The 23,659-nt window shown below is 39.9% G+C and overlaps 1 protein-coding gene across 2 annotated transcripts in view; it reads right to left on the bottom strand.

Moving 5' to 3' along the window:
• Window positions 1-10,245: 10,245 nt before the first annotated feature.
• LOC128744340 (very long-chain-fatty-acid--CoA ligase bubblegum) overlaps window positions 10,246-23,659 on the bottom strand; it is a 47,329-nt gene continuing 33,915 nt past the window's right edge. For both annotated transcript variants that reach the window (XM_053841248.1, XM_053841249.1), the window contains exons 5-10: window positions 15,654-15,755; window positions 15,190-15,590; window positions 14,671-15,121; window positions 14,343-14,612; window positions 14,153-14,273; window positions 10,246-10,955 (exon numbers count right to left, since the gene is read on the bottom strand). In XM_053841248.1, the coding sequence (XP_053697223.1) occupies window positions 10,882-10,955; window positions 14,153-14,273; window positions 14,343-14,612; window positions 14,671-15,121; window positions 15,190-15,590; window positions 15,654-15,755 (1,419 nt within the window). In that variant the 3' untranslated portion in view covers window positions 10,246-10,881. The remainder of the gene's footprint in view (window positions 10,956-14,152; window positions 14,274-14,342; window positions 14,613-14,670; window positions 15,122-15,189; window positions 15,591-15,653; window positions 15,756-23,659) is intronic.

The raw sequence follows: 23,659 nt of genomic DNA, 5'->3' as shown, positions 1-23,659 counted from the left end.
TTCTGTATAGAAGAGGATGTGCTTTCTTCTATGTTGTTATACAAACTCCAACTGCTTCCGTCAAATTGAAAATTCTGTGCACCACCACCTAGTTTAAAGAAATATTTGTTGTCTGAATTCCCCGGTTAATCAGCACGTGAAACGTTTATAAAGGTTAACAACGTTTTCCTCATCATTGCGGCTTCAAGAAGACTTTTAATATTGAATATTTTCCACCTCTAGAACATTGCACAACCATGTAGGAAATAAAACATATTTTTTCCTTCTGCACACGTCATATGCTCAATAAATCATGATCATCTCCCACGTTTCCACTGTTTGTCAAACCAGGAAACGGAAATAAACTACACCCAGTTGGCACAGTTCCCACATCCTTCAGCCTGACGGTCTTTTCTGTAACACTCACCCTGCCACAAGCTTTACCCTTATAGCAGGAAGGAAGCAGAGCAAATTTTACACGACCACCGACCGGAGGGGTCTAGTGCAGCCTCCGTAAGGCCTGTTTCTCCAATCGACTCACCCCGCCCAAACGCGACCCGATGCCATTCGCTCGTAAAAACAAAATAAATCAAAATTAAAAAGCGGAAAAGTTTCTTGTTTTCTCTCCGCCGCACCACGGCACGGCACGGCAGGAGTGCTAAAACTGAGCATCGATTCGGAAACAAAACGTGCATCCGAAGCAGGTTGAATATTTGGGTTTAGCATTTTGACAGGCCGTTTGCTTGCGAGTCAGGTTTCTGCGGGGATCAAGCCTCGGAGCATATATTCTCTATATTTTAACACGCTCGACAGGCGGCGAACTCGCCGTTATTCGTTGGTTGCCTTGCGACTACAGAGTTGCTCAAGCTTTTTGTAATGAACAACGCTAGTATCGATCATGACGCTTTGTCAAAATTATGGATTTAAAGAAAGCAAGCAACTGATTTAAGTTAGTGTTCAATATAAATTAAGCTACTCGTGTAATGTAATAATTTTGTGTTGGAAAAATCCTTTCACGTAGCAAATTAGTAATCAACATCGTACAACCGTCTAGAGAGTCACATTCATTCATTCATTTTCGGGTTTTCCGTAGGACCGGTTAATTCTCACCCTACATTCATAATTGCCTAACTTCGAAATTATGCTGCGGCAGAAAATGAATACCCACCCATACCTTCATACACAATGAAAAGAATACATAATAATAATTAGCCAGAAGGAAACAGCAAGCCCTATAGCACGTGTTCGAAAATCGGAACACAGAATCACGTCCTGCGAGCGAGCGTGCGGGGCCAAACTTCTCGGGTCGGTACCTCTACAACACACGGTTCCCAGTTCCAAATTGTGTTCAACTCGTTAATTTCACGTCCATGATAGTAGGTACTAATGCTGGCCGAAAGTTGGAACGTATTTTTTTTTGTTCTACTCGTTTAAATGAGTTTATCGCTTGTAACTGTGCAGCCCCCTAGATCGATGAGAATGTGAGTAGAGCAAAGCTCGTACGAATGGAAATGGCCTTCGGTGCTGGTTAAATCTCTAGAAACTGGGTAACGAAAACTTGCACGATAATTGAGTTAGCCTTTTTGGGTTAGCGAAAAGCATTAGGTGTAGATGAGGTGACTGCTAAATCGAATAGTATAGTGGTTCTGGTTTGAATTTCCGTTTGTTTTTTCTCTAAGTTTGTTTCAACAGATTTAAAAAAAACAGCTCAAAACATTAAGTAGAACAAGGGAGAATACTAAAACGTGCTTTCTATTTAAAACGCAAATCGAATGAAACAAATTAAATGAAATTCAATCGGGTTGGAACCGTTTCATGATATTCGATCTTTGCACTACCGCAAGTGGTTACAAATTCGATCACCATTACTAAAAACCACACGCCTCCATTTTGTCGTGCCTATTGTCGTGCGTTCGCATTTTCTCTAGTTGACTCACACTATATGCGAAACCATTTCCAAGAAAATTTCCCCAACCGAACGTAGGATCACAAACTTATAAACTGGAGTTGGGAAAGTAAAGAGTAGGTTGGACGTGTGCTTTTCTTACAAAAATGATGAGGGGATAATTTTCAAAATTTTAGGGAGCTCTCAAGTAACAATTTGAATTTTATTGTACCGCTAAAACAATTTTTATTGGTAAATGTATGATTTCTTATTTGTATTTGGGGATATAAGCCAACCATATCATACAGTCAACTATATCTCTGAGGTCCTTCTGGATCCGAAGGATTCTCTGCCAGGGTTGCTATTGAATTTTCCAGCCAAGGATCGTCCAATTGTTGTTCATTTCCACTTAATATATTCGACTATTCTTCTGAGTCTCTCTTTTCAATATAACAGTCTCCGTTGATATCCGTTGACAATCTGTTTAAATGAATCAACCATTTTATCTACCCAAAAATCCAAATAGATCAACAGGTTACGGTGCAAGCAGTGCTAGCTTCCAATAGCGTTGGTGCGTACGAGAAAAATACCATTATGAAAATCTTGAATATTTTTTAAATAACGCTACAAGATAGTTTTCCGAACACATCATTGTGTGTAAAATCTGTACCTGGTATAATATGCCACTACAGTTGAGTTTTCAAACCCGTCTAATGAAAGCGCACCCACATTGAAAATTTTACTTCATCTTTTTTCTCTATCCAGTGCGCTGCTTAGTACTTGATTTAAGCTAAACAAAGTCATCTTTTCGACAATGATCGTACAAAACCATGTTATTTATCAATAGTCGAATCAAGCAATTTCATTCGTCTATGGTCTTAACAATCCATATCTTTTCATTTAAACATGGTCGTACCGAACCATCATTCTACAACCGTAGAATGACCGTACCGAGTCATTTTACTTATCGATGGTTGTACCGAACCGCTTAATTCATTTATGGTCATATCGAGCCAAATATTTCATTCAATAATGAGCGCACCGAATCATTTTATTTATAAATGGTCGTATCGAACCGTTTAAACTACCGAACCGTTGAATCTATGGTCGTACCGAACCATTTTTAATTACATAATGAACGTACCGAAATATATCATTCATATTCGGTCGTAACAAAAAAAAATTATCACACGACCAGCTTGATAACTTGTCCATTACCATAGACTTAGTTTTTGATACATTAACAGTGATACCTGCTACCTGGGAGCTCTCAGAATGGTCATATAACTTGCTCAGTTGTAAACCTCAAACTGCTCATCGGGAAGGGAAGGATTTAGACATCGAATGCATCCTAGTGGGGAGAACGCCTTCGTGCTGATAATTCCAATATGATCGTTGAATTATTTTCACACCAAATTAGTAGACTGTTTAAATATTATTTAAATCCTTTTGCAATGCCATGCAGTTCGAAACCGACAGTACTACCCGTGAAATTTTCGAATCATCAGCAAACGATAGTACGGAAGACGACATAAGTGTACCCAAGTCGTTTACAAAGACGTTGAAGAGCAATGGTCCGAGTATGCTACCTTGGGGTACCAGAATATGTAGTACATTGTTGAAAGCTTCTGCAAAGTCGATGTACACCGATTCCAATTGGCGTTTTGCACCGACTTTTTTGCATAAAGTATTTAGAGACGTAACACATAAGGTTAGTGGTTGTTGACCGGTTCTCCATGAAGCGCTGACTCTCAGAGATGCCTGGTACAACTGCGGTATGTGGCTCTACGATTACCTGATTTGCGAATTAGAACAATATAGACCGGTTTCCAAGCAGGCCGCATCTTTCAAGATCTTTCAAGATTGTGCTTATCAGCACAGTTTATAGAAGCACTGGAGGAATGTCGTCTGTACCTATCCCTTTGTCAGCAGTCTTTGAGAGCACCGATTACATCGTCACCGTGTGTAGAAGTTTGAATAGCGGGGAGATTGAAGTAGTGCGCTTGTACATGAGCAAAGCAGTTGAGATTCTGACCCTTAATGTTACCTTTATTTTACTTACGATGTGACGAAACTATAGACATTCTACTAGACAGATATATATTTTTCTGATAAAGAAACTGCTCTAAAAGCACTGAAGTCAGCTTCCTGTTGCTACAGAAGTCGACATTTAATAGCACCTGAACCTTTTTTGGGTACTTTGGCAATCAAACCTAAATTACCGCTACGAAGAATTGCCCAAGTCTTACCCTTTTAACCAACTGCAGACGACTGAGTCGGCTCAGTAATCAGGTCTTTGAACGCGGTTGGTATCTAGACGGTACCGATGATTACGATGATACACGTACTCTTCTGAGCAGGGCTGGTAACGGTAAGTTTCGTCCCTGACGCTAAACGAAAACCAAAAACAAAAAGTCACCCTGCAAAATAGTCAGTCCCATGCGTTTTTTGTTCTCAATTTGATGTTTTGGAACCGGGGATGCTATTAGATGGATGGATGGATGGATTGTTTAATACCATTTCACACTTTGTTCAAAATCGGATGTTTGACGCCGTTTTGATATGCAAGATGGCGGTGTATAATTTAAGTTATTTTGGGAATTTTGTATGAAATCCAATAAAGACTTTTGTGGCATGGGAAAAGTGCCAGTTAAAAAATCAATACTAGAAGCCATTTTAAAATTCAGATAGCGGACTATTGTTTAGCATTTTGCATGAAAACCCCTGCCGTATATAATTTTTTAGAATGCAGGTGACGACTAGAAGTCGAAACTCGATGTTAGACGCCATTTTGAAATCCAAGATGGGTTTCACCCTATACTAAAAATTCAACTCAATCCCCACATCTCTCCTCTTCTCACAATATAAAATATGTTTAAAAAAAACTATCATAGAAAAAAGTCTAACTTACACGCTTCAAAACTATTTTTATTCACGAATTTGAATATATTGTATTTATTTGGAGATAAAAACCGGCTTTGTCATGCATTTAACTGGTACCTCCCAAGCGAACAAAATCCTAAAGATATGTAGTTCTTCCTAATTTAATTGGAAGTGAGCTCGTGGCGGAAGTTAATTCCTATAACTGATCGCCCAGAAGGTACAACTGTTTGGCGCAAATACCAGCACTTGCATTGCTTTACTGGAACATAGCTAGATGTACCTGATGAAAACAAACGGATGTCCTACCGCATCTACCCCCATCTTTCCAGAAACGCGGAAAATTACCCTTACTTCACGCCTGTCAAGAAATTTTATTGTGTCTTCCATGACGCGCAAAGTTCTCTGCCATTATGTAGTCTGATTAGAATAAAATGTAGATTAGAAAGTTCTCGATCGTTTGCTGTCATTCACTCATTTTTGTTTTTTAATTTTGCGACTTGGTCCGGTCTGACACCGAACATATCTTTTCTGGCATAATAAATTTTGTTTATTGATTGTTTATACCAACATACATATTGTTGCCCTAATGATAATTTAGTCTAACTAGTACAAAAAATATTTGAAAAGTTTCCATGAAAAAGGTCCTACGTTTTAGGTGTAAATCGAACCCAGCTGGCACTTGACTGAAAACTCGTTGTAGCTCGACGATGGCCCCGTTTGCTGCATAATTTGTCTTTCGAAACGATACTCGGAAGAACATTCTGCTAAGAATAGGTCGTGGTTAAGCTCGTAGACTGATATTGCTGAGAAGCCATGGACAATCGGCCCTCGTCATTAGGATACGAGCTACAAGGATTGCTCGGCACAGATTTCTGCTGGTTGCTAGGGCGTTTAGTCTAATTAGCATCAGCCGCGCTTTGTATCTTGGTAGCTGGAGCGGGTTATTCCATGGCAGGCAACGGAGGACGAACCGAATAAATTTGCGTTGTATTTTCTCTAACCGATCAACGCCGTTGAGACCGCCGAATAATATTCCAGCGTCGAACGGACAAGCGCACAGTACAAATTCTTCAAGTAATGTACATCAGTGAAGCTTATTGCAGTTCTCATGAATAGGCCAAGACTGTGAGATGCTTTAGCAAAGATGTAGCTGATGTGCTGCTTGTAAGTCAGCTGTGAGTCCCCAGATCCTTGATGTAAGACTCTCTTTTAATCAGTTCCCTGCCTAGATGATAGTTGGAACGGATTGGACGAAGATGAGCGGGTCTAGAAGACTGCCTTGCGGACTACCGGACGTAGTAATAAACTCGTTGGATAATGATTCTCCGATTTTAACAGCCACATGCCGATCAGCCAAGTAGGACTTCAGTCAGAGCAGTAGGATACCGCCAAGTCCCATCCTGTCAAGTTTGGTAATCGCAATTTCATGATTTAATTTATCGAAAGCAGCAGAAAGGTCGATGTAAATTGCAGCCGTTTGGAAACGGCTCGACATGGTATCTATAGCATAAATAGTAAATGAAAGGAGATTCGTCGGGGTTGATCTACGTGGCATGAATCCATGTTGAGAATCGTCGAAGAATTGCTTACAATGGTAGAACACAAGGTCCCAAAATTACTTTTTCGAATAGCTTGGATACCGCACACCAAGTGGCGATACCTCGATAATTATCGGTGTCCTAATGTCTAAATTATAGTCGGGTTAGAATATTCAACGTCTCATTTTTTAGGCTTGTGGTCTACCTAACGTGGTACGAAAAACGGTAAGCACCCTCCTTTTTTCCTTTTTGTTGTTTTGTGCTATCACTAAATTACCGTCGAAAAGAACACTTTTTCACCCACGTTCCCAAAACGATGGATTTCCTGGGCGATTCTCTAGCTCTTCAGCAATAAATTCCTTGGATTCTGTAAGAGCAAAAAGTGTTCCATCATGGTCACCATTGTGCAAAGCCCGAAGTCATACTTGTTAACCAACTGCAGACGACTGACCGTCATCAGCAGTCGGGTCGTTGGACGCGATCGGAATCTAGACGATACCAATGATTGCCGACACGATGACCATGACGTCGCGCTTCGCTGGAAAGATATTTTTCACCAGTGCCTTCAGGCGCTCCTTCTGGGTGATTGTTTGCTGCTCAGACACGGCCAGCCTCAACTGACTATTCAGCATAAAAGTGTTTATTTAGCTAGGTACTTCTAGACCATTTGGTCGATTGCTCCGACCTCCCGGACCAAGGTGCGAAACTAGGAGGCCACCTTGCTTATAGTCTTCCGCTTTAGCTTCTGGTGCACTTCATCATGTTGCGCTCGAAATCATGCTTCTGTTAGATGCGTTCGTCATTCTTCACATCGATCAGATGTTGTAAATGCAAGATCGGCTACATCTGGCGAATACATAGTGCCTCACGATATCCAACTTGTTCGCTCCAGCGTGGAGCTAGCAGTACGAACAAAGTATCAAGCGTAGTTGTTGGCAGCTGCAAATCAACTGACAACGTTGTCACTTTGTTTTCTGTAAACAATAAGTGACGATGAGTGACGATGAAAGAATGAGTTCTATTTTATACCAGTGAAACGGTAATTGCGGGTTCCATCAGCCAAGCAAGTTTCGCAGTTCATATTCACTTATTTTTGTTTTTTGTTCGAATAACAAAAAAGAAAACTGTAACCGTGTGCATACAACGTTTTATTACACTACACACGAATTAAGCGCGAGAAGTTACAAGTAAATAAATATGTAGTCAGTACACAATCACCGGTCATACACATTTATAGGTCAGTTTAACTTTACCTGCCGATTAAAACATAAATGTTTCACTAATTGATTGACAAAATTGTTACTCATAAGTATCACTAATAATTTAATTAAATTATCAGGTGATATTTAAAAGGAAATTAGCAACTAAAGCTTAAATGACCCACAATTGTGTATGACCCATGATTGTGTACCGGCTGACCGGTGTACCGGTCTGTTTGACGACCAAATTGAAAAATGTTAGAGAACACAAAGCACACTAGCAAAAAGTTGAGATTATAGCTTGAGGCTTGAGGTTCTGAAATATGATTGGTTGAATGTAAGTGCAGGATTGGAATAGACTTGAATGGCTCATAGCCTTAGCAGGCAAAACTTAGCACATTGCATTACTTTTTTTAAATTACTTTTACGACTTTTTAACCACATACGATAGCAGAAAAGGCATATTTGTGCAAATTCGTGTGGTTAGATAACGTTAATGTTAGAAATGTATTTAATTGTATGACGATTCTGATAATTTATGCCTTTTATGCTTTCGGAATATTTTATGTCTAGTTGTGCCTGCCAGATAACTCAATAAACAAAAACAAAGTACTAGATGCAGCCTGGAAAAATGCATATCATTCTTGAAGAATCGAGAAAAAGCTTGCAAAAAATCTTGGCAAACTCTAAAAAGGGTCAGTTCTAGTAATTCTTTTTTAAATAATTCATTATGTTAATTAATTTATATATTCAACAAGATAACAATTGATTATTAGTCACCATATAGGAAATAAACATAAGAAATTTTCGCCCTCAATCATTCTGATCTCAACCATTCGCAAATAAAAAGTGTTATTGGGAAAAAGATGTTCATTGAGCCGCACAACGTTGACTGAACCAAAAATGTTTCCCATTAACCCACTTCCTGACTAACAAATAAAACCACTTTGTAGAAATCACTCCCGGTAGGCCGACTTTGATAACCTCCTGCGTTGCAATTTTCACCAGTAACATACGCAAAAAAAACAATGATTTCGCTAAAATTGCTCTTCCCATGCTTGCTCTTATTTCCAACGGACGATCGTCCAAACAATTTCACCTGCGGGCTGCTGTCGTGGAACACATCGAACCCGGTGCGACCCTCATCGCTATCGCTACACGATGTCAACAACCGTTTCCGTGCTGCATGCACAATTCGCTGTGTACGGCTGTCTGTTCAAACATTGGTCCAACAACGCCAACGCCATTTCGCTGACCATCGAACTGCGATGATGGTGTGGTATCCGTCACAAAACCGACCTGACGTTGCCGCTGCTCTGTCAACAATAACTACAACCACTTGCGGTGCGCAATCATCCGAACCCGAACGCGCGCGAACCTCCTCGTGGGAAAACTTACCGGCGTGCTGTACGTGCCGTCGTACCGTCCCGCAGTTGGAGTGTAACGGATTCGACGAGATCGATGACGACGCTCTGGGAGCTGTCGGTAAAGAGACACCGGAATGCATAGCCAGCAACAGAGGGTAGAAGCATTTTTTTGCCGCGATGGCCATTATTTCCTCACACGGTAGGTGGGTAGGTTTCAGTGTTCGGAGTTTCGGAAAATTTTGTTCAATTAACTTGACGCGCAATGTTGCGTGTAGCGCGCGTGCACTTGTCACATTCCCGGGAGAATTTACCCCGTACTATGTATACTAAATGGCTGTACCTCCATAAATTTGTTTTGTTCAAAGCATGAAAATAAATAAATCAAATTGATATCGTCCTGTGTTTGTTTTATTTTAATTTTCCTTTAATTAGCATATTGTCGATTTTATTATATCTATTAATAATTAGAGATGAGACGATAAATTCTGACTGTGTCGCATTTAAATTAATACTCTCGTTTAGAACCCGAAACTTCTAAACCATTGATCAACCTTTGCCTGCTAACAACTCTGCAGGAGTTGTAAGAAAAATAAGTTTTCCTTGTCAAACAATGCTGTTTCTCGATGCGTACGAAAATGTGGCCACAAATTCACAAAGTGAAACAGTCAAAGTTCACCGCAAAATTTGCTTCGAACCAGAAAAGTAATCTCAAGCAGTAAAGTTATAATTTCTTTCTTAGTCCGTACAATGCCGATGGTTCGCTATCAAGTTCCACATCCGATACGAGCTAGCTACACACATAGGCCACAAATAGGCCCCAACAACTTTCCGGCTCAGCTGCAACTGCTGGTGCAAAATTTCCAGAACTGCTAAGTTCCACATAAATTTCACTAATGGCCTGCAGGGTTGAAAAGTCAACCGACAATTCTAACGCATGTTGTAGGGAAAAGCGATGAATCAAAGGAATTCGAGCTTTATTTCATCGGGTCATCATTTAATAGTTTTTCTAATAAACTAAATATTTTACTATGCTTTCAGCATCGTCAAAAATCATTAAAGTAATTTATTTTGCCCTAACTTTCGGTACACCCCAAACAACCAGCCAGAACCGATTGCCAAGCAGACCCGGGACAGCAGTCATTTATCGGAAGCAGGACCCACCGATGTGATGAATTTTGAATGCACCAATCTTCGCGTACCACCACCGCCACCGTCTTCGACGGGAAAACCACCCATGAGGAACGACCAAAGTTGCTCTCGGTCTCACACAGATTACTGCTACACTTCTACTTCGGTTCCAGGCTACGTGACTGCCCAGTAGACGGAAACCTGACCTAAGAAATATTGAATCACTTCCGCCCACAGGCATTTAGGTCGTTCTCATTATTTCCCCCTGCCACAAAACTTGATCGGCTTCTTAGAAAATTGATTTTATTCAATTAATAGCTACTTTGCTCTCTCTCTCACTCTCACCCATCGCTTTCTGCTATTCTCCTCTGCGTGATACGTCCGTTTCTTTATCACCTGTGATTCACTGCCGATGTTATCAGAGTTAACGACTCTAATGAGGTAATCATCACAAACTAAACTATAATTTTATACACAACAACAAGAGAACAATCGTTCGCTTTAGTCCCTGGACAGCTTGAACGTAACACAACATTGGGTTACGCTCTATCTAATATCGTTTAATGTTCGCTAGGGCACACCCTAACCGAAGGCATTTGGTATACGCAAAAGTTTAGTGTTTTTAAGTCCCGTATTACTTACTACCAGTGTCTTCCGCACTGGTTTCGTTTCAATCGCTCTAAACAATCAACAATTAATTATGTATGCAAAAAATTCTGCTACTAGAAAACTAACTACAACAAGAACGGAAAAACAAAAAGCAATTTAACATTACTTGTCAATAAACAAAAAATAAACAATATCTAGCATAACATACATAACAACATGTGTGTGTCGGAGGAATGCTAACCGACTAACCGCGGGCAAGGAGTTTGTGGAATGTCAGTTCGTGGTGTTCGTTGTTAGGCGTAGAATTTTTCAATTACGTCCTTGTACTTGTCGTGGACAATGTTTCGTTTCACCTTCAGGGTGGGTCCTGAAATGAAGTAGAAAAAAAGTCAAATTACTTTCTGCTTTTTCATCAATTCTGCTGCTAGATGGTATGAATCGTTTAGTTTGACAAATTTGACAAATTTACCATATTTTATGGACTTTAACAGACATTTCATAATTTTTTCCGACTTTTACAGTTTTTTTTTACAAATTTGACTCAATTTTACAGTTTGTTTTTAGGGATTTTACTGATTTTTACGTTATTTTTTTTACGTTATTTCATACAGCTTTTATACTAATTTTTGACATATTTTTGCAACAACTACAACAGATGTTGCAGATTTTTCGTATTTTCTCCGATTTTCGTCGATTTTACAGATTTCTTAGATTTCTGCAATTTTTTACTGATTCTTACCGATTGAGATTCGAACCCACGTCCCCAGCGTGAGAGGCGTGAATGCTAACCACTACACCGGGATTAACCCCTTTAAAGATGTTTTATAAAGACTTTACAAATTTTCACAAATTTTTAAAGATTTTTCCAGTTTGTTTTAAAGATTATTCAATTATTTCTATAGACTTAACGCATTTTTAAAAAAATGTTTGTGGATTCTTTGAAATTTATTCACAAACTATTATAAATTTTACAAATTTTCATATGTTTTAACAGATTTTTACTGTTTTTTACAGATTTTTTCATGGTCTTTTACAAATTTTGACGGATTGTTTACCAATTTTTATAAATTTTCACTGGATTTTTACATTTTATGGACACTTTACAGATTTTTGTCCTTCCAAAAAATTCCGATTTTTACAGTTTTTTTTACGGGTTTTTAGTTTTTCTCCCGATTTTTTTACAAATTTGTACAGATTTCTTTTCAGTTTTTCTCAGATTGTTGCAGTTTTTTTAGGTTTTTAACTGATTTTTATAAAATTTTTCAGATTTTTTTCATTTTCGAATGGTTTATTCCGATTTTTACCATCTTTAAATAAATTGTACGGATTTTGCGCATTTTTACTAATTGTTACGGATTTTTTCCCATTTTTACAGATTTAGCTCAGATTACTTCAGACCTTTTCAGGTGTTCACAGATATTTGCAGATTTTTACAGATTCTTGGAAACTTTTGCAGATTTCTCCCAGGTGGCTTTGAAATACAAGATTGATCTAACAAGCCAGTCGTCATATGTTCGAATCTCGATAGGGGAACTTGTTAGAATCAGTAGGATCGTAGCACTAGCCTTACAATTTTTCGGTGATAAATGTAATGACTACCAAATTTGTCAAACAAACAAAAACGGAAGGCCAAATTCCGTCGAAATGTACCGCTAAGTTTTTGATTTGCTTACGGATTTCTACAGATTTTGTACTGAATTTTACCTGATTTTTATAGATTTGTAATTAGATTTTGTAGTGATTTTTTGTTATTTTTCATACTTTTTACTGATTTACCAGAGTTTTACAGATTGTTACAGATTTTATAATAATTCTTACCGATTTTTACTGGTTTCTTGTAAGATTTTGTGCTAGTTTTTTTTGAGAACAAAAATTTTTTACAAATTTTTCTCATTCTTAACAGATTTTCTATACATTTTAAGTCTATTCTTTTGTTCAGTTTCAATTCTCTTTGATTTTTTATTTCCAAATTTTTATTGACCTTTTTAATTTATTACAGATTTTTACTGACTTTTTTGCTGATTTTCATGGGTTTTTTACAGATTTTTTGCCAGATTTTGTACTAATTTTTTCCACCTTTTCAAACTTTTTGCTGATTTTTCAGATTTTTTAGATTTTTGTAGCCTTTTTATTGATGTTTACCGATTTATATGACTTTTTATAAGATTTTAATAAACTTTTAAACTGTTTTCCTGATTTTTCACAGAGTTTTAAAGATTTAGTAAAGAATTCTACAGAATCTCCACTGATTTTTACAGATTTTTTCATATTTTTACAAGTGTTATATAATTATTTACTTGCTTTTCTACAAATTTCTACAGATTTTTTACTGACGCCAACTCTTTGCTTTGCTTAGATTTCTACAGATTATTACTGATTTTTACCAGTGTTGCAATGCCTACACTCGTGTGGTCTAATTCTCTCACACACGCGAACTCGCTCTAACGAACACACGCGCCGACATAAGCATCCCTTTCGGACTCTCGCTCTTATTCATTCATGCACTGCGACGAGTTTTTGCGAGTGTGTATTTAGCTAGCAGCTAACGGTCGTCGCTCTCGTTCGTCCTTTCAGCCCGAGCTGCTGATACCAGTTACTCGCGAGTGACTAAAACCGTGGGCGAAGATGAAAAAGCACAAGAAAAAGTAATGCTAAATCTGTATCCCATTGCGCCTCTAGCTCTCAGGGGTAGCTGATTTCTCACGAGTTATTTAACTCGCAAGCTATGCTATGTAGAAAGACGATATGCGGTTGTGCTTTCGCGAGTGTGTAAGTAGCAAAATGTCTGCACACAGCAACGGCAACTGTTTGTTTTACGCTTGCGTGAGCGACGTAAGCGTTGAGTGCTATACTTTTCATACTCTTTTGCGTGAGAGTAAGCATCGTTGACTTCTCACTCGACTTGCAACGTTGATGTTCACCAATTTTTACAAATTTTTGCACATTTCTTGTCAGATTTTGTAATAACTTTTTCTACTTTTTACTGATTTATCACATTTTTGGCAAAATTTTACAGATGTTTCAATGATTGTTACCGATTTTTACGGATTTCTTACAAAATTTTGTACTGATATTTTTGAGTTTTTAAAATTTTTACTGATTTTTAGCATTTTTAAGAGATTTTTACACATTTTAATTAATTTTTACCGGTTTTAATGATTTTTAACAGATTTCTAATCAGATTTCATGGTGATTTTAATAAACATTTTAAAAACTTTATTGATTTTTCAGATTTGTTACAGAGTTTTTCTTGATGTTAACCGATGTTTTTACTCATTTCTTAGAGGACTTTATACTGTTTTTTATGAACTTTTAAATATTTTTACTGATTTTTCGCGAGTTAAACAGGTTTTTTTTACACAGTTTTACAGATTACTACAGATTTTGTAAAGTATTCTGAAGACTTTTCACACATTTTCACAAAAAAATGCAGATTTTTACAGACTATTACAAATGTTAATGAATTATTTACAGATTTTTTATAGATTCTTACAGATTTTACTGTTTGTTACTGATTGCAATTTTAATAAATTTATAAATATTTACAAAGGGTACGACACTTACCGAATTCGCCACCAGGCACGGAGAAGTCCACCGGCAGCAGCGCAAACTTCTGGATTTTCTGAGCATTGGAAATAGCTTTTTTGTTCGCTCGATCTATTCCTTCCTGAATTGCTTGCAGCACCTACAACGAAGTTTAAATCTCATACTAACATAGACCTCTTAAGGTAATATAACTCAGGAAAACTCGTACCTTCGGACACGGTCCAGCGGCGATGATTTGACTTAGCTTGCTGTACTCGACACCAAGCCCTTTGCACCAAGCAATCGTTTCCGGCGTCAAATCATCTTTCGGTTCACCCGAATCCACGTTGACGAACGTTTTGAGCGTAACCAGCATCGCCAGGAACTTGCGCTTGTCGCCGATCAGCAGTGTGTTGCTCACCTGCATCAGTTCGTTTTTAACCAGGTTCTCTACGTGCACCGGCGGGATGTTCTCGCCGCCTGCGGTGATAATCAATTCCTGTCAACATCAAATATTGTTACAAGATGAAAACTCCGGAGTTTAACACGAAAAATACCTTCAGTCTTCCAGTGATGTACACGTAACCGTGATCGTCTACGTATCCAATGTCTCCGGAGTGCAGCCAACCCTCCTCATCGAGAGCCGCCTTGGTCTTATCTTCCTCCCCGATATAACCCATCAGAATGTTTCGTCCCCGGAAGCACAATTCACCGTGCCCGTTCACATCCGGCTGGTCAACTCGCGACTCACAACCACCGAGCGATTTTCCAACAGTCGAGAAATTGTAACTATCCGGTGCCGTCAGCGTATGTCCACCGGATGTTTCGGACATCCCGAACGCGTCCATAATCGGAAGATCCAAACTCATAAAGTATTTCTTCGTTTCGGGATCCATCGGGGCGGCACCCGTAGCGAGGGTCATCATCCGACTGAAACCAAGGGCGTCTTTCACTTTCGACAGCAGGAAGTTTCGAACGAAACGGTATTGCCACGAGTTGGAGGGTTTACTAAGAAAAATAAAGGTAATTTAATGAGAAATTTAAAACAATCTTGCTGAAAACAATCAACAACTAACCCGTCGTTCATGTCCAAATAATGCTGCAACGTCACACTCTTGGCCCAGCTGGAAATCATCTTTTTCACCGCTCCACTCTGTGCTCCGACGGCCATCATTTTCTCATAGATCTTCTCGTAAACACGTGGCACCGCCAGCATCCTAGTGGGTTTAGCTTCCTGAAGGGTACTTAACAGTGTTCCCTTCATAGCATCCCGATCGGCAAAGTATATCGTACATGCAAACTGAATCCCCAAGAAAATATCGACAATCTGCGCTGCAACGTGGCTGAGCGGTAGGAAGGACACGAGCACTTCTTGTCCCGATTGGATCTGATCCAGCCGTTTGCCAATCGAATAGGAGTCCCACGTCAAACAATCGTGGGATAACATCACACCCTTAGGATGTCCAACAGTTCCGGACTGTAAGAAAAATCCATCGCGGTTAGATTGATTGTAACGTTAAAAATTGTGGGGCCCACTTACAGTGTACACGAGGCAGCAGCACCGATTGATGCCAATATCGGCTAGACGATTTTTAAACTCTTCCTCAACGTCGTCGGTGTTCATCTCTTCCACCTCAGACCACTGTCCAAAAGAAAAGAAACATAAAATAAAATTAAACTTTCAACCAAAATGTTGCCGAAAACGCTACTGAAAGGAAACAGAAGGTAATTGACATTATTGCACCCAGCCATCAAGAAGAGTCTGCCCATTTTGATTCAGTGCCAATTTTGATTTGGCCCGAAAATAAAACGCGACCACCAATCTTCTCCATTAGTGTTCACATCGTTCTGTTCTGAGTTCGTTCTGTTGCTTGCCGTAAAGCGAAAAAGGGATTCTGGGTCGGAGAGTCTCCCCGTTTCCAAAAATATACAATTGTTCACAGTTATTTATGGTGTCGATGAAACTAATGATGATGATGATGACGATGATGATTGTGATTGCGAAGATAACGTTGTTGGTAGGGCGACATTCGAAGAAGGACCCTGTTTGGCAACCCAAGGGAATCGTGGGAAACAAAGAGTTCATCACAACCGCAGCAGCACGGTTGAGTATAAATCGAACTAGAAATCGGTGGTGCACCACCGATAAGACAATCTTGTCAGGACGTGGGTGTTTGTCGATTTAACATCTATTATAAATGATGATTTTAAATAAAAGTATCACTTATGGTGGCCCAAGCTGTAACATACGTTATAGCGTTTCCCGGAGGACTATAACTCATCGATCATTATAGCTGAAACAGCCAAAAGAAATAATAAAAAAAGCATTAAATTCTATATAGATATCCGAACAGTCTTATTCCAATGATAAACTCACGCCCATTATCGATGAAAAAGTGTCACAGTAACAAATTTACCCGACAAGAATTTGACACCACATATTCGATGACCTCCAGCAATCGGAAAATTGTGCTTAGGAAATCTAACACAGCAATTCGACGGACAGAAAATGAGGTTGAAAAATAGCATCGAGACAGCATATTCGGTGGCAGTCGAAAACGAAAGAAATTCCCTGTAGAAATTCACTTGCACAAACAACGTTCCAGCCGAGTGACAGTTATAAAATAATAATGTCAGCACGAGAAACAAACAGCTTCGGACACAAAGCAAGAAAAAAGTCTACGTACTAGCGGTCGGTCGCTAGTTTATCAAACACAGGGCAATGAAAAATGGCCCCCTGTTCGCACCAAAATGACACGTCCTGCCAGAGGAAACTTTACGAACGGACGGAAAGGTAGGAAATTGCTACCCCCTACGTGAATTTGTCTGCGGATGTAGCACGTACGAAAGATGCTTAGCCGGCGACGACGACAAGGTCAAAGGTGCTAAACCAAATATGAGGGTTCACTATGTCTCAGTTGACATGGTTGTTCAAAAAATACGATAAAATTCTAGCATAAAATCTTCGTTTCTCATTAGACAGGTCTCCCTAGAAACGATGGCGTCGTCTACATGAGCCTCTTAAGCTTCGTGCATTTTTGGCGTTAATTATTTGAGTAACCGTCAAGAATCCCAATCTTAGCACCAAGTGCTGATGGAACTTTATAATACTTTACGTGTGCTACGAATATTCTCGGTGTTTCAGAAAAATGCAGATTTGAAGTTACGGGATCCAATCTGATAATATTTACCAGGTTTGATATCACTCTTCATCAGTTTGAATATATGACTTCAACCCTTATATTTTGTAGATACCATTTTAAAAACTAGAATAATATTAGACCAACCTTGTGTTTTTGTCTTGAACTTATTAAAATTAGGTAAGCAGCAGTAGGGATGGATGGAAGAAGTGGTTTGTCCTATTTAATAGGGTAATCGGCTCGACTGCTGCAATTATCGCGGCATTACGCTGGTAAAATTACACTTAGATATAACAGGTAAGCCACCGATAGCACAGGGATTCGTATGGAACTACCAGGCGGGCTTAATGGGGGCCAGATTTTTACCATCCGAATCCGACAGATCCTACAGAAATGTCGGCAGTATAGTGTGCCTACGCATCACATCTTCATTGATTTCGAAGCAGCGTACGATACAGTCGATCGGGACCACTTATGGCAGATAATGTACGAACACGGTTTTCCAGATGAACTGACGCGACTGATCAGAGCTATATTGGCTCGAGCGATGTAGTTCGCGTGCATCTCGGGGACACTCTCGAGACCCTTTGAGACGCAGCGAGGGTTGAGACAATGTGACGGCTTATCCTGCATGCTATTCAAAGTCCCTCTTGAGGGAGTAATCCGACGGGTGATCGAACATCGAAACAAGAGGCACGATTTTCACCAAAAGAAGCCAACTCCAAGACTTTGCAGATGCTGATTTGATGTATAGCCAGGAACTTTGCGACGGTGGAGGCAATCTACGTCAGACTGAAAGCGGAGTCTAGGAGGATTGAGCTAAAAATAAATACGTCGAAGATAGAATACATACCGTTGACGGAGATGAACTAGAAGTGGTAGACAACACAACTGCGTGGTGCCAACGCACTCAACGGTGTTTATCTTGCTAAAAGTCCAAGAAGTAGAAAAGGAATCATATCTGCAACTGGTGTCCCGAGAAGTAGATCTGATAGAACTTTATTCCATTCCGAATAGCGCATTTTGGCGGCCTCTGGGACGCCGCAGTCAAACCGGCACAAAGGCACACGTTTTGAAAACAATAGACAATATCCGCGTAGCACATGATCACACACACTATTACAGTTTGCAGCTAAAAATTCACGTTCGCTAAATTTTTTGCCGGGCTGATAATCGGCTGAATGCAATGTACCGTAGGCTAAATCGACGGAAAACGGAACTTTTTTTTGCCGCTTTTTCTAACGGATAAAAATTGACTTCTCGCATGTAAAAAATCAGAGGAAATCAATTGGCGTTGGTCTCAATTCTCGGATGTGCCGAAAAGTTGACCGTTTTGCCCCCCTCACTTCTATTTCTTAATTGTTTTAGAAGAATCATTTACAAACTCACACTAATTCAACATTCAATGGTAACGAAAATATGAAAAAGTTAAAAAAAAATGAATATGAAACAGGATAGCCATGCTACGCGCACGTCTATAAAACAGCTTATTGCACATTTCACTATGACATACTCTAATGATGATTCAGTTCCAAGGTAAAATTGACAATTGACATTCTATTACGATCTTGTGTTATCTGGGAAAGCACAAAAGACGAATCGATTTGCTCTTTGTCTCAGTCGGATGTCACCTTTTTCGAAAAGCGATGAGTTTTTTTTTTTTTGCTTTTGCAGTGCTTTGCTGCTTTGCTCTGCCCCCAAATGAGCATCAGTTTTGTTTCATGTTTCTTTTTCTGCCTGAGGACTACCGAACGCATGCTCTCAAGGTCACGGAGCATATCGTTTTTGTCCATATAATTGCCTTTCCGATATTCCCTTTGGGATACGGAGCAAATAGATTTTAGTCTCCAGTGAGCGAAGAAAAGGTTAGCTCTACTTGTGCGCAAGATGAGTGATTATAAGAGAAAACAGTATTCAGGCATCATTCGTCGGAGGGAGAGCAAACGGTTGAACAGAAAACGAAAGCACTTGCTCGTTGTGAGAAGCAGATTGCTCTGTCTCTGTATGCTTAAGATGAGCCAAATCAAGCCTGGCTGCACTTCGACGCTCAGGTAGAGAACCATTGCGGCGGGGAAAGCAATTTCGACGCTGCAACAAACGGAGAAAAGATGCCGGCCCCAATTTAAGTTAAAGAGTTAAGGAGACAAAAAATTGGTTGGGAAAGACGATCGATGAGTTTGAAGTAGTTAACGAATTGGCTCACTTTATTACCTTGGCTCACTGGTAACGGCGGAGAATGACACCAGCCTGCAACGTGAAACGTTCTGAAACGTGAACAAGGCTCGAGAAGGACTTGCGAGTGCTAGGAATTTTCGAAAGACGAACACTAACAACAATCTTCGGCGGGATACAAGAAAACGGAGTATGGAGGCGGAGGATGAGCCATGAATTCGCACTGTTCTACGGCGAACCCATCATTCAAAAGGTGGGTTAAGCTGGACGGATATGATGAGCAGGAAAGGTAGCACGAATACCGGACAACTACCCTGCAAAGATGATGTTTGCTTCGAATCCGCTGGGTACAAGACGACTAAGAGCGCAGCAAGCAAGATGTATAGATCAGGTAGAGCAAGATTCGGTGGAGAGCACATGGTGTCCAAGGAATTGGAAAGCGGTAGCCCACAACTGAATGAATTGGAGAAATTTTGTTTATCAGGCTATGTCTTCGGACGGAAAGCCGATTAAGTTAGTAGGTAACTCTATTGCCGGGCGATTCATTGAGTCTGGTCTCAAAGTAGAACCAATGGATACAGTAGATAGAGTGGAAAGTAGAAAATGGAAAGTAGAGAAAGTGGAAGGTATAGAAAGTGGAAAGTAGAGAAAGCGGAAAGTAGAGAAAATAAGAATAGAGAGAGTGGAGAGCAGAAAGAATCGGGAATAGAGAGAGTGGAGAGTAGATAGAGTGAAAAATAGAGAAACTGGAAAGTAGAAGGAGTAGAGAGTGGAGAATAGAGAGTGGAGACTAGACAGAATGGACAGTAGAGAGAATGGAGAGTAGAGAGTGGGGTTAGAGAGAGTGGAGAATAGACAGAGTGGACAGTAGAGAGTTGAGAATAGAGAGAGTTGATAATAGAGAGAGTGGACTGTAGAGAGAGTGGAGGGTAGAGAGAATGGAAAGTAGCGTGTGACAACTAAAATTTTGGAATTTTTTTCTCAAGCTGTCAAAGACAAAGACACATGAAGAAGATCTGATTTACCGAAATTAAAGATACATTATCCATTGTTGAAAAAAAATTAGTGTACATTTGAAAACGGTCCGTAATCTGCTGTTCGGCGAAGCTTTCGTTTGACGTCGAAACAGGAGCGTTGTACGATCGTCATGTCAACTTTGCGAATGCATGTCTTGATTCTACTAATCAATTTTTTGCAATTCGTGGTTCTCCAGTTATTTTTGTACACCAAGGAACTAAAAATCCCAAAGAAATCTTCGACTGGGCGCACTGAGACAAATTTTTCGGGTCGTGGTTTTTGGGTAAAAATGGAATGGAATGGGTATTCAGGATCGATTGTTTTTTGGAGTAATGCGATGATGCTCTATCCGATCAAAACACGTATTGTCCATCTGCATGATGTTTTTGTAGAAATGAGATCAAAATTTTTTTCAAACATTCGTCTGGTGCATTTTAATTGATAGTCAAACCAGAGGCCTTGTGGTTGAAGAAACGAGAAAGAGAACGATTTCCTTCTGCGTCCATAATTTCGGCTGGTCTTCCATTACCTTGCTTGCGAATAGTTGTTTGGCATCTTAGGATATGGTAAACAGTCGAAGCCGCAACGTATTTGCTGTATGGAGTAGAGAGAGTATGGAGAGTGGAGTGGAGAGTAGAAATAATGGACAGTAAAGGGAGTGGAGAGTAGAGAAAGTGGACAGTAGAGAGAGTAGAGCGTAGAGAGTGGAGAGTAGAGAGTGGAGAATTGAGAGAATGGAGAATAGAGAGAGTGGATGATGGAGAGTGGAAAGTACAGTTCAAAGCAGAGTAGAAAGCAGAGTAGAAAGCAGGGACAGTAGAGAGTGGAGAGTAGAAAGAATGGACAGTAGAGAGAGTGGAGAGTAGAGAAAGGAGAAAAAAGAGTAGAGAGTGGAGAGTGTAGAGTGGACAGTAGAGAGAATAGAGCGTAGAGACATAGATGCCATTTTCACAGATTTTTTTGAAACGCATACATTTGGAACCCTATTATTTCCTCCGCAATATTTAATTTTTCTTGCATATTTTTTTCTGTAATAAACATAGTTTATGAAGTACTTTAATTATCAGACACATTGGTAGAACCAGAACTCACAGGAACTGACATAATTGGTGGGCCCAAAATATAAGCGTGTGAAAAAATCTGTGAAAATGGCATCTAAGCGTAGGGAGTGGAAAGTAGACAGAATGGAAAGTAGAATGAGTGGAGAGTAGAGAGAGTGGAGAACAGAGAGAGTGAAAAGTAGAGAGAGTAGAGCGTAGAGTGGAGAGTAGAGAATGGACAGTAGTTGGTGTGAAATGGAGAGCAGAGAGTAGAGAGTAGAGAGTACACTGAAGTCGCTTTTTATGCGGTATTTTACGCGACTATTTTTACACAAATTTTGGAATTTACGTGGTTTGTCTCCGGTTGTGAGACGGTTCTTACAGAGACTATAGGTTACAGAGGCGACGAGGCACTCAAAAACCGCTAAATTTTAAATTAACACGGAGAGTACCATCACAAACAAAGGTAACTCTCCGTTTTGATTCAAATTTTACCGGATTTTGAGTGCCTCGTCGCATCTGTAACCGATAGTCTCTGTAACAGAACCGTTACAGAGACTATCGGTTACAGAGGCCATTTTTTATGTGTTTACTATACTAGTACTGCCAAGTTACTAACAGCGTCTCGTCTCATTGTATTCTAGCTTCCGAATAAACAGCGATCGAAACACAGCTTATAGAATGTTGTGTAGGAAGTGTGTTTGGGATTGATTTTATGTGCATCAAATGGAATAGAAAAGGCCAATAGAATGCCTATCACCTTAATTTTGGACCTTATTCCTTCACACAGACAAATTATTAGTGAAATAATTGACTCAAAAAATATTATAGTAATTTTTTGTAAAAGGACGTCCGCCCTGTCTGTAAAACAATACAGTTCTTTGGTTATGAAAGACCCTTTAATCAATTATTTAATACTTCAACTTTTTGGCCATATGAGGGTCACAGCTGGGGACACCTTTTTTTGGTCAAAAAATACCCTGTTTACCAAATTTGGTACAAGTTATTTGTTTCAAGCAAAAAGTATATATGATGACCTTAATCGTCATTTAACAAGGTGCGGAGTTTTTAGACGGAAGACTAAATACCAAATATTAGCAGATCTTCTATGAAAACTGTAATTTGTAAAATTCGATCAACCGAATATAAAAGTAACTGAGGCAGAAAATAAACGCGCCAGTAATCCGATGACTTACAGAATTTGCTCGCGCCGTCATTCAAATCTTGCAAATTTAATATATAAACCGGACCAAGTGAACATAAAATTCTCTACTTTGCAATTCCACCAGCAGCAGAATTGACGCGACTGACTTTTCGTCTTCCACACGAAACACACTCCCAAATAAATATGGAAAATAGAATGTAATTATTCTTCATTGTACCGATACCATCCGCTAAACACCACCCATTTGCAGCGATCCACGAAAAAAAACAGAATCCTGCAGTAATATTTCGGGCTCGGTTTCCCCAACCGTTGGCATATTTTCCCATGAGCATCGTTTCTAACAACGTCACCATTTTCCAACACAGCTGAGAATCAGCATCACCACGCATACCCTCGCTCGCGAAACCTTCCTCCCTCCCCCGTCCGCATTTACTCTTCTCACTACAAACAGAACGAGATGCTGAAGTTAAATAAAGATTGCTACCCCATCCCGATAGAATGCTGCTAACATCCAACGGTGTTGCCACCCTCCCCCCTCGGCATCGACCGACCGAGCAGGTGAAAAGTCCTCCAGTTCGTTCTTTCAGCCTTTGTTCTCATCAGCCTGCCTGCTGCCAGAAGGCGTTAAGGCTCGGAACCGTCGACGTCGTCGACGACGACGGCGACGCATCTCGGCACACAAAAACCACGACAATCACCGAACGACATCGGGGCGACAACGTCAGCGGCGGTGCGGCGATGGCATCGTCTTAAATTTTTCATGAAGTCAAATGGAATACCGTAACACGCTAACGATGGCGAAAAAAAAAATTCACGTGTCCTAGACTCGGTGGCGCGGTGGCATCTTCACCGGGAAATAACCGGCAAAGTGCGGTCGTCGGTCGATTGCAAAATTTGAATGACGTGGTGTGGAAATCCCAAAACCTATCGGATTTTCACAGGTCAGCTGACGAATTTGGCCCTCGTTGGTGGTCGAGGCAGAACAGGTGGGGGAAGAGAGAGTGGAGCCAGC

The sequence above is a fragment of the Sabethes cyaneus genome, chromosome 3 (genome assembly GCF_943734655.1).
Source record: "Sabethes cyaneus chromosome 3, idSabCyanKW18_F2, whole genome shotgun sequence".
Taxonomy (NCBI): domain Eukaryota; kingdom Metazoa; phylum Arthropoda; class Insecta; order Diptera; family Culicidae; genus Sabethes; species Sabethes cyaneus.
This window is presented reverse-complemented; position numbering and strand designations above follow the sequence as displayed.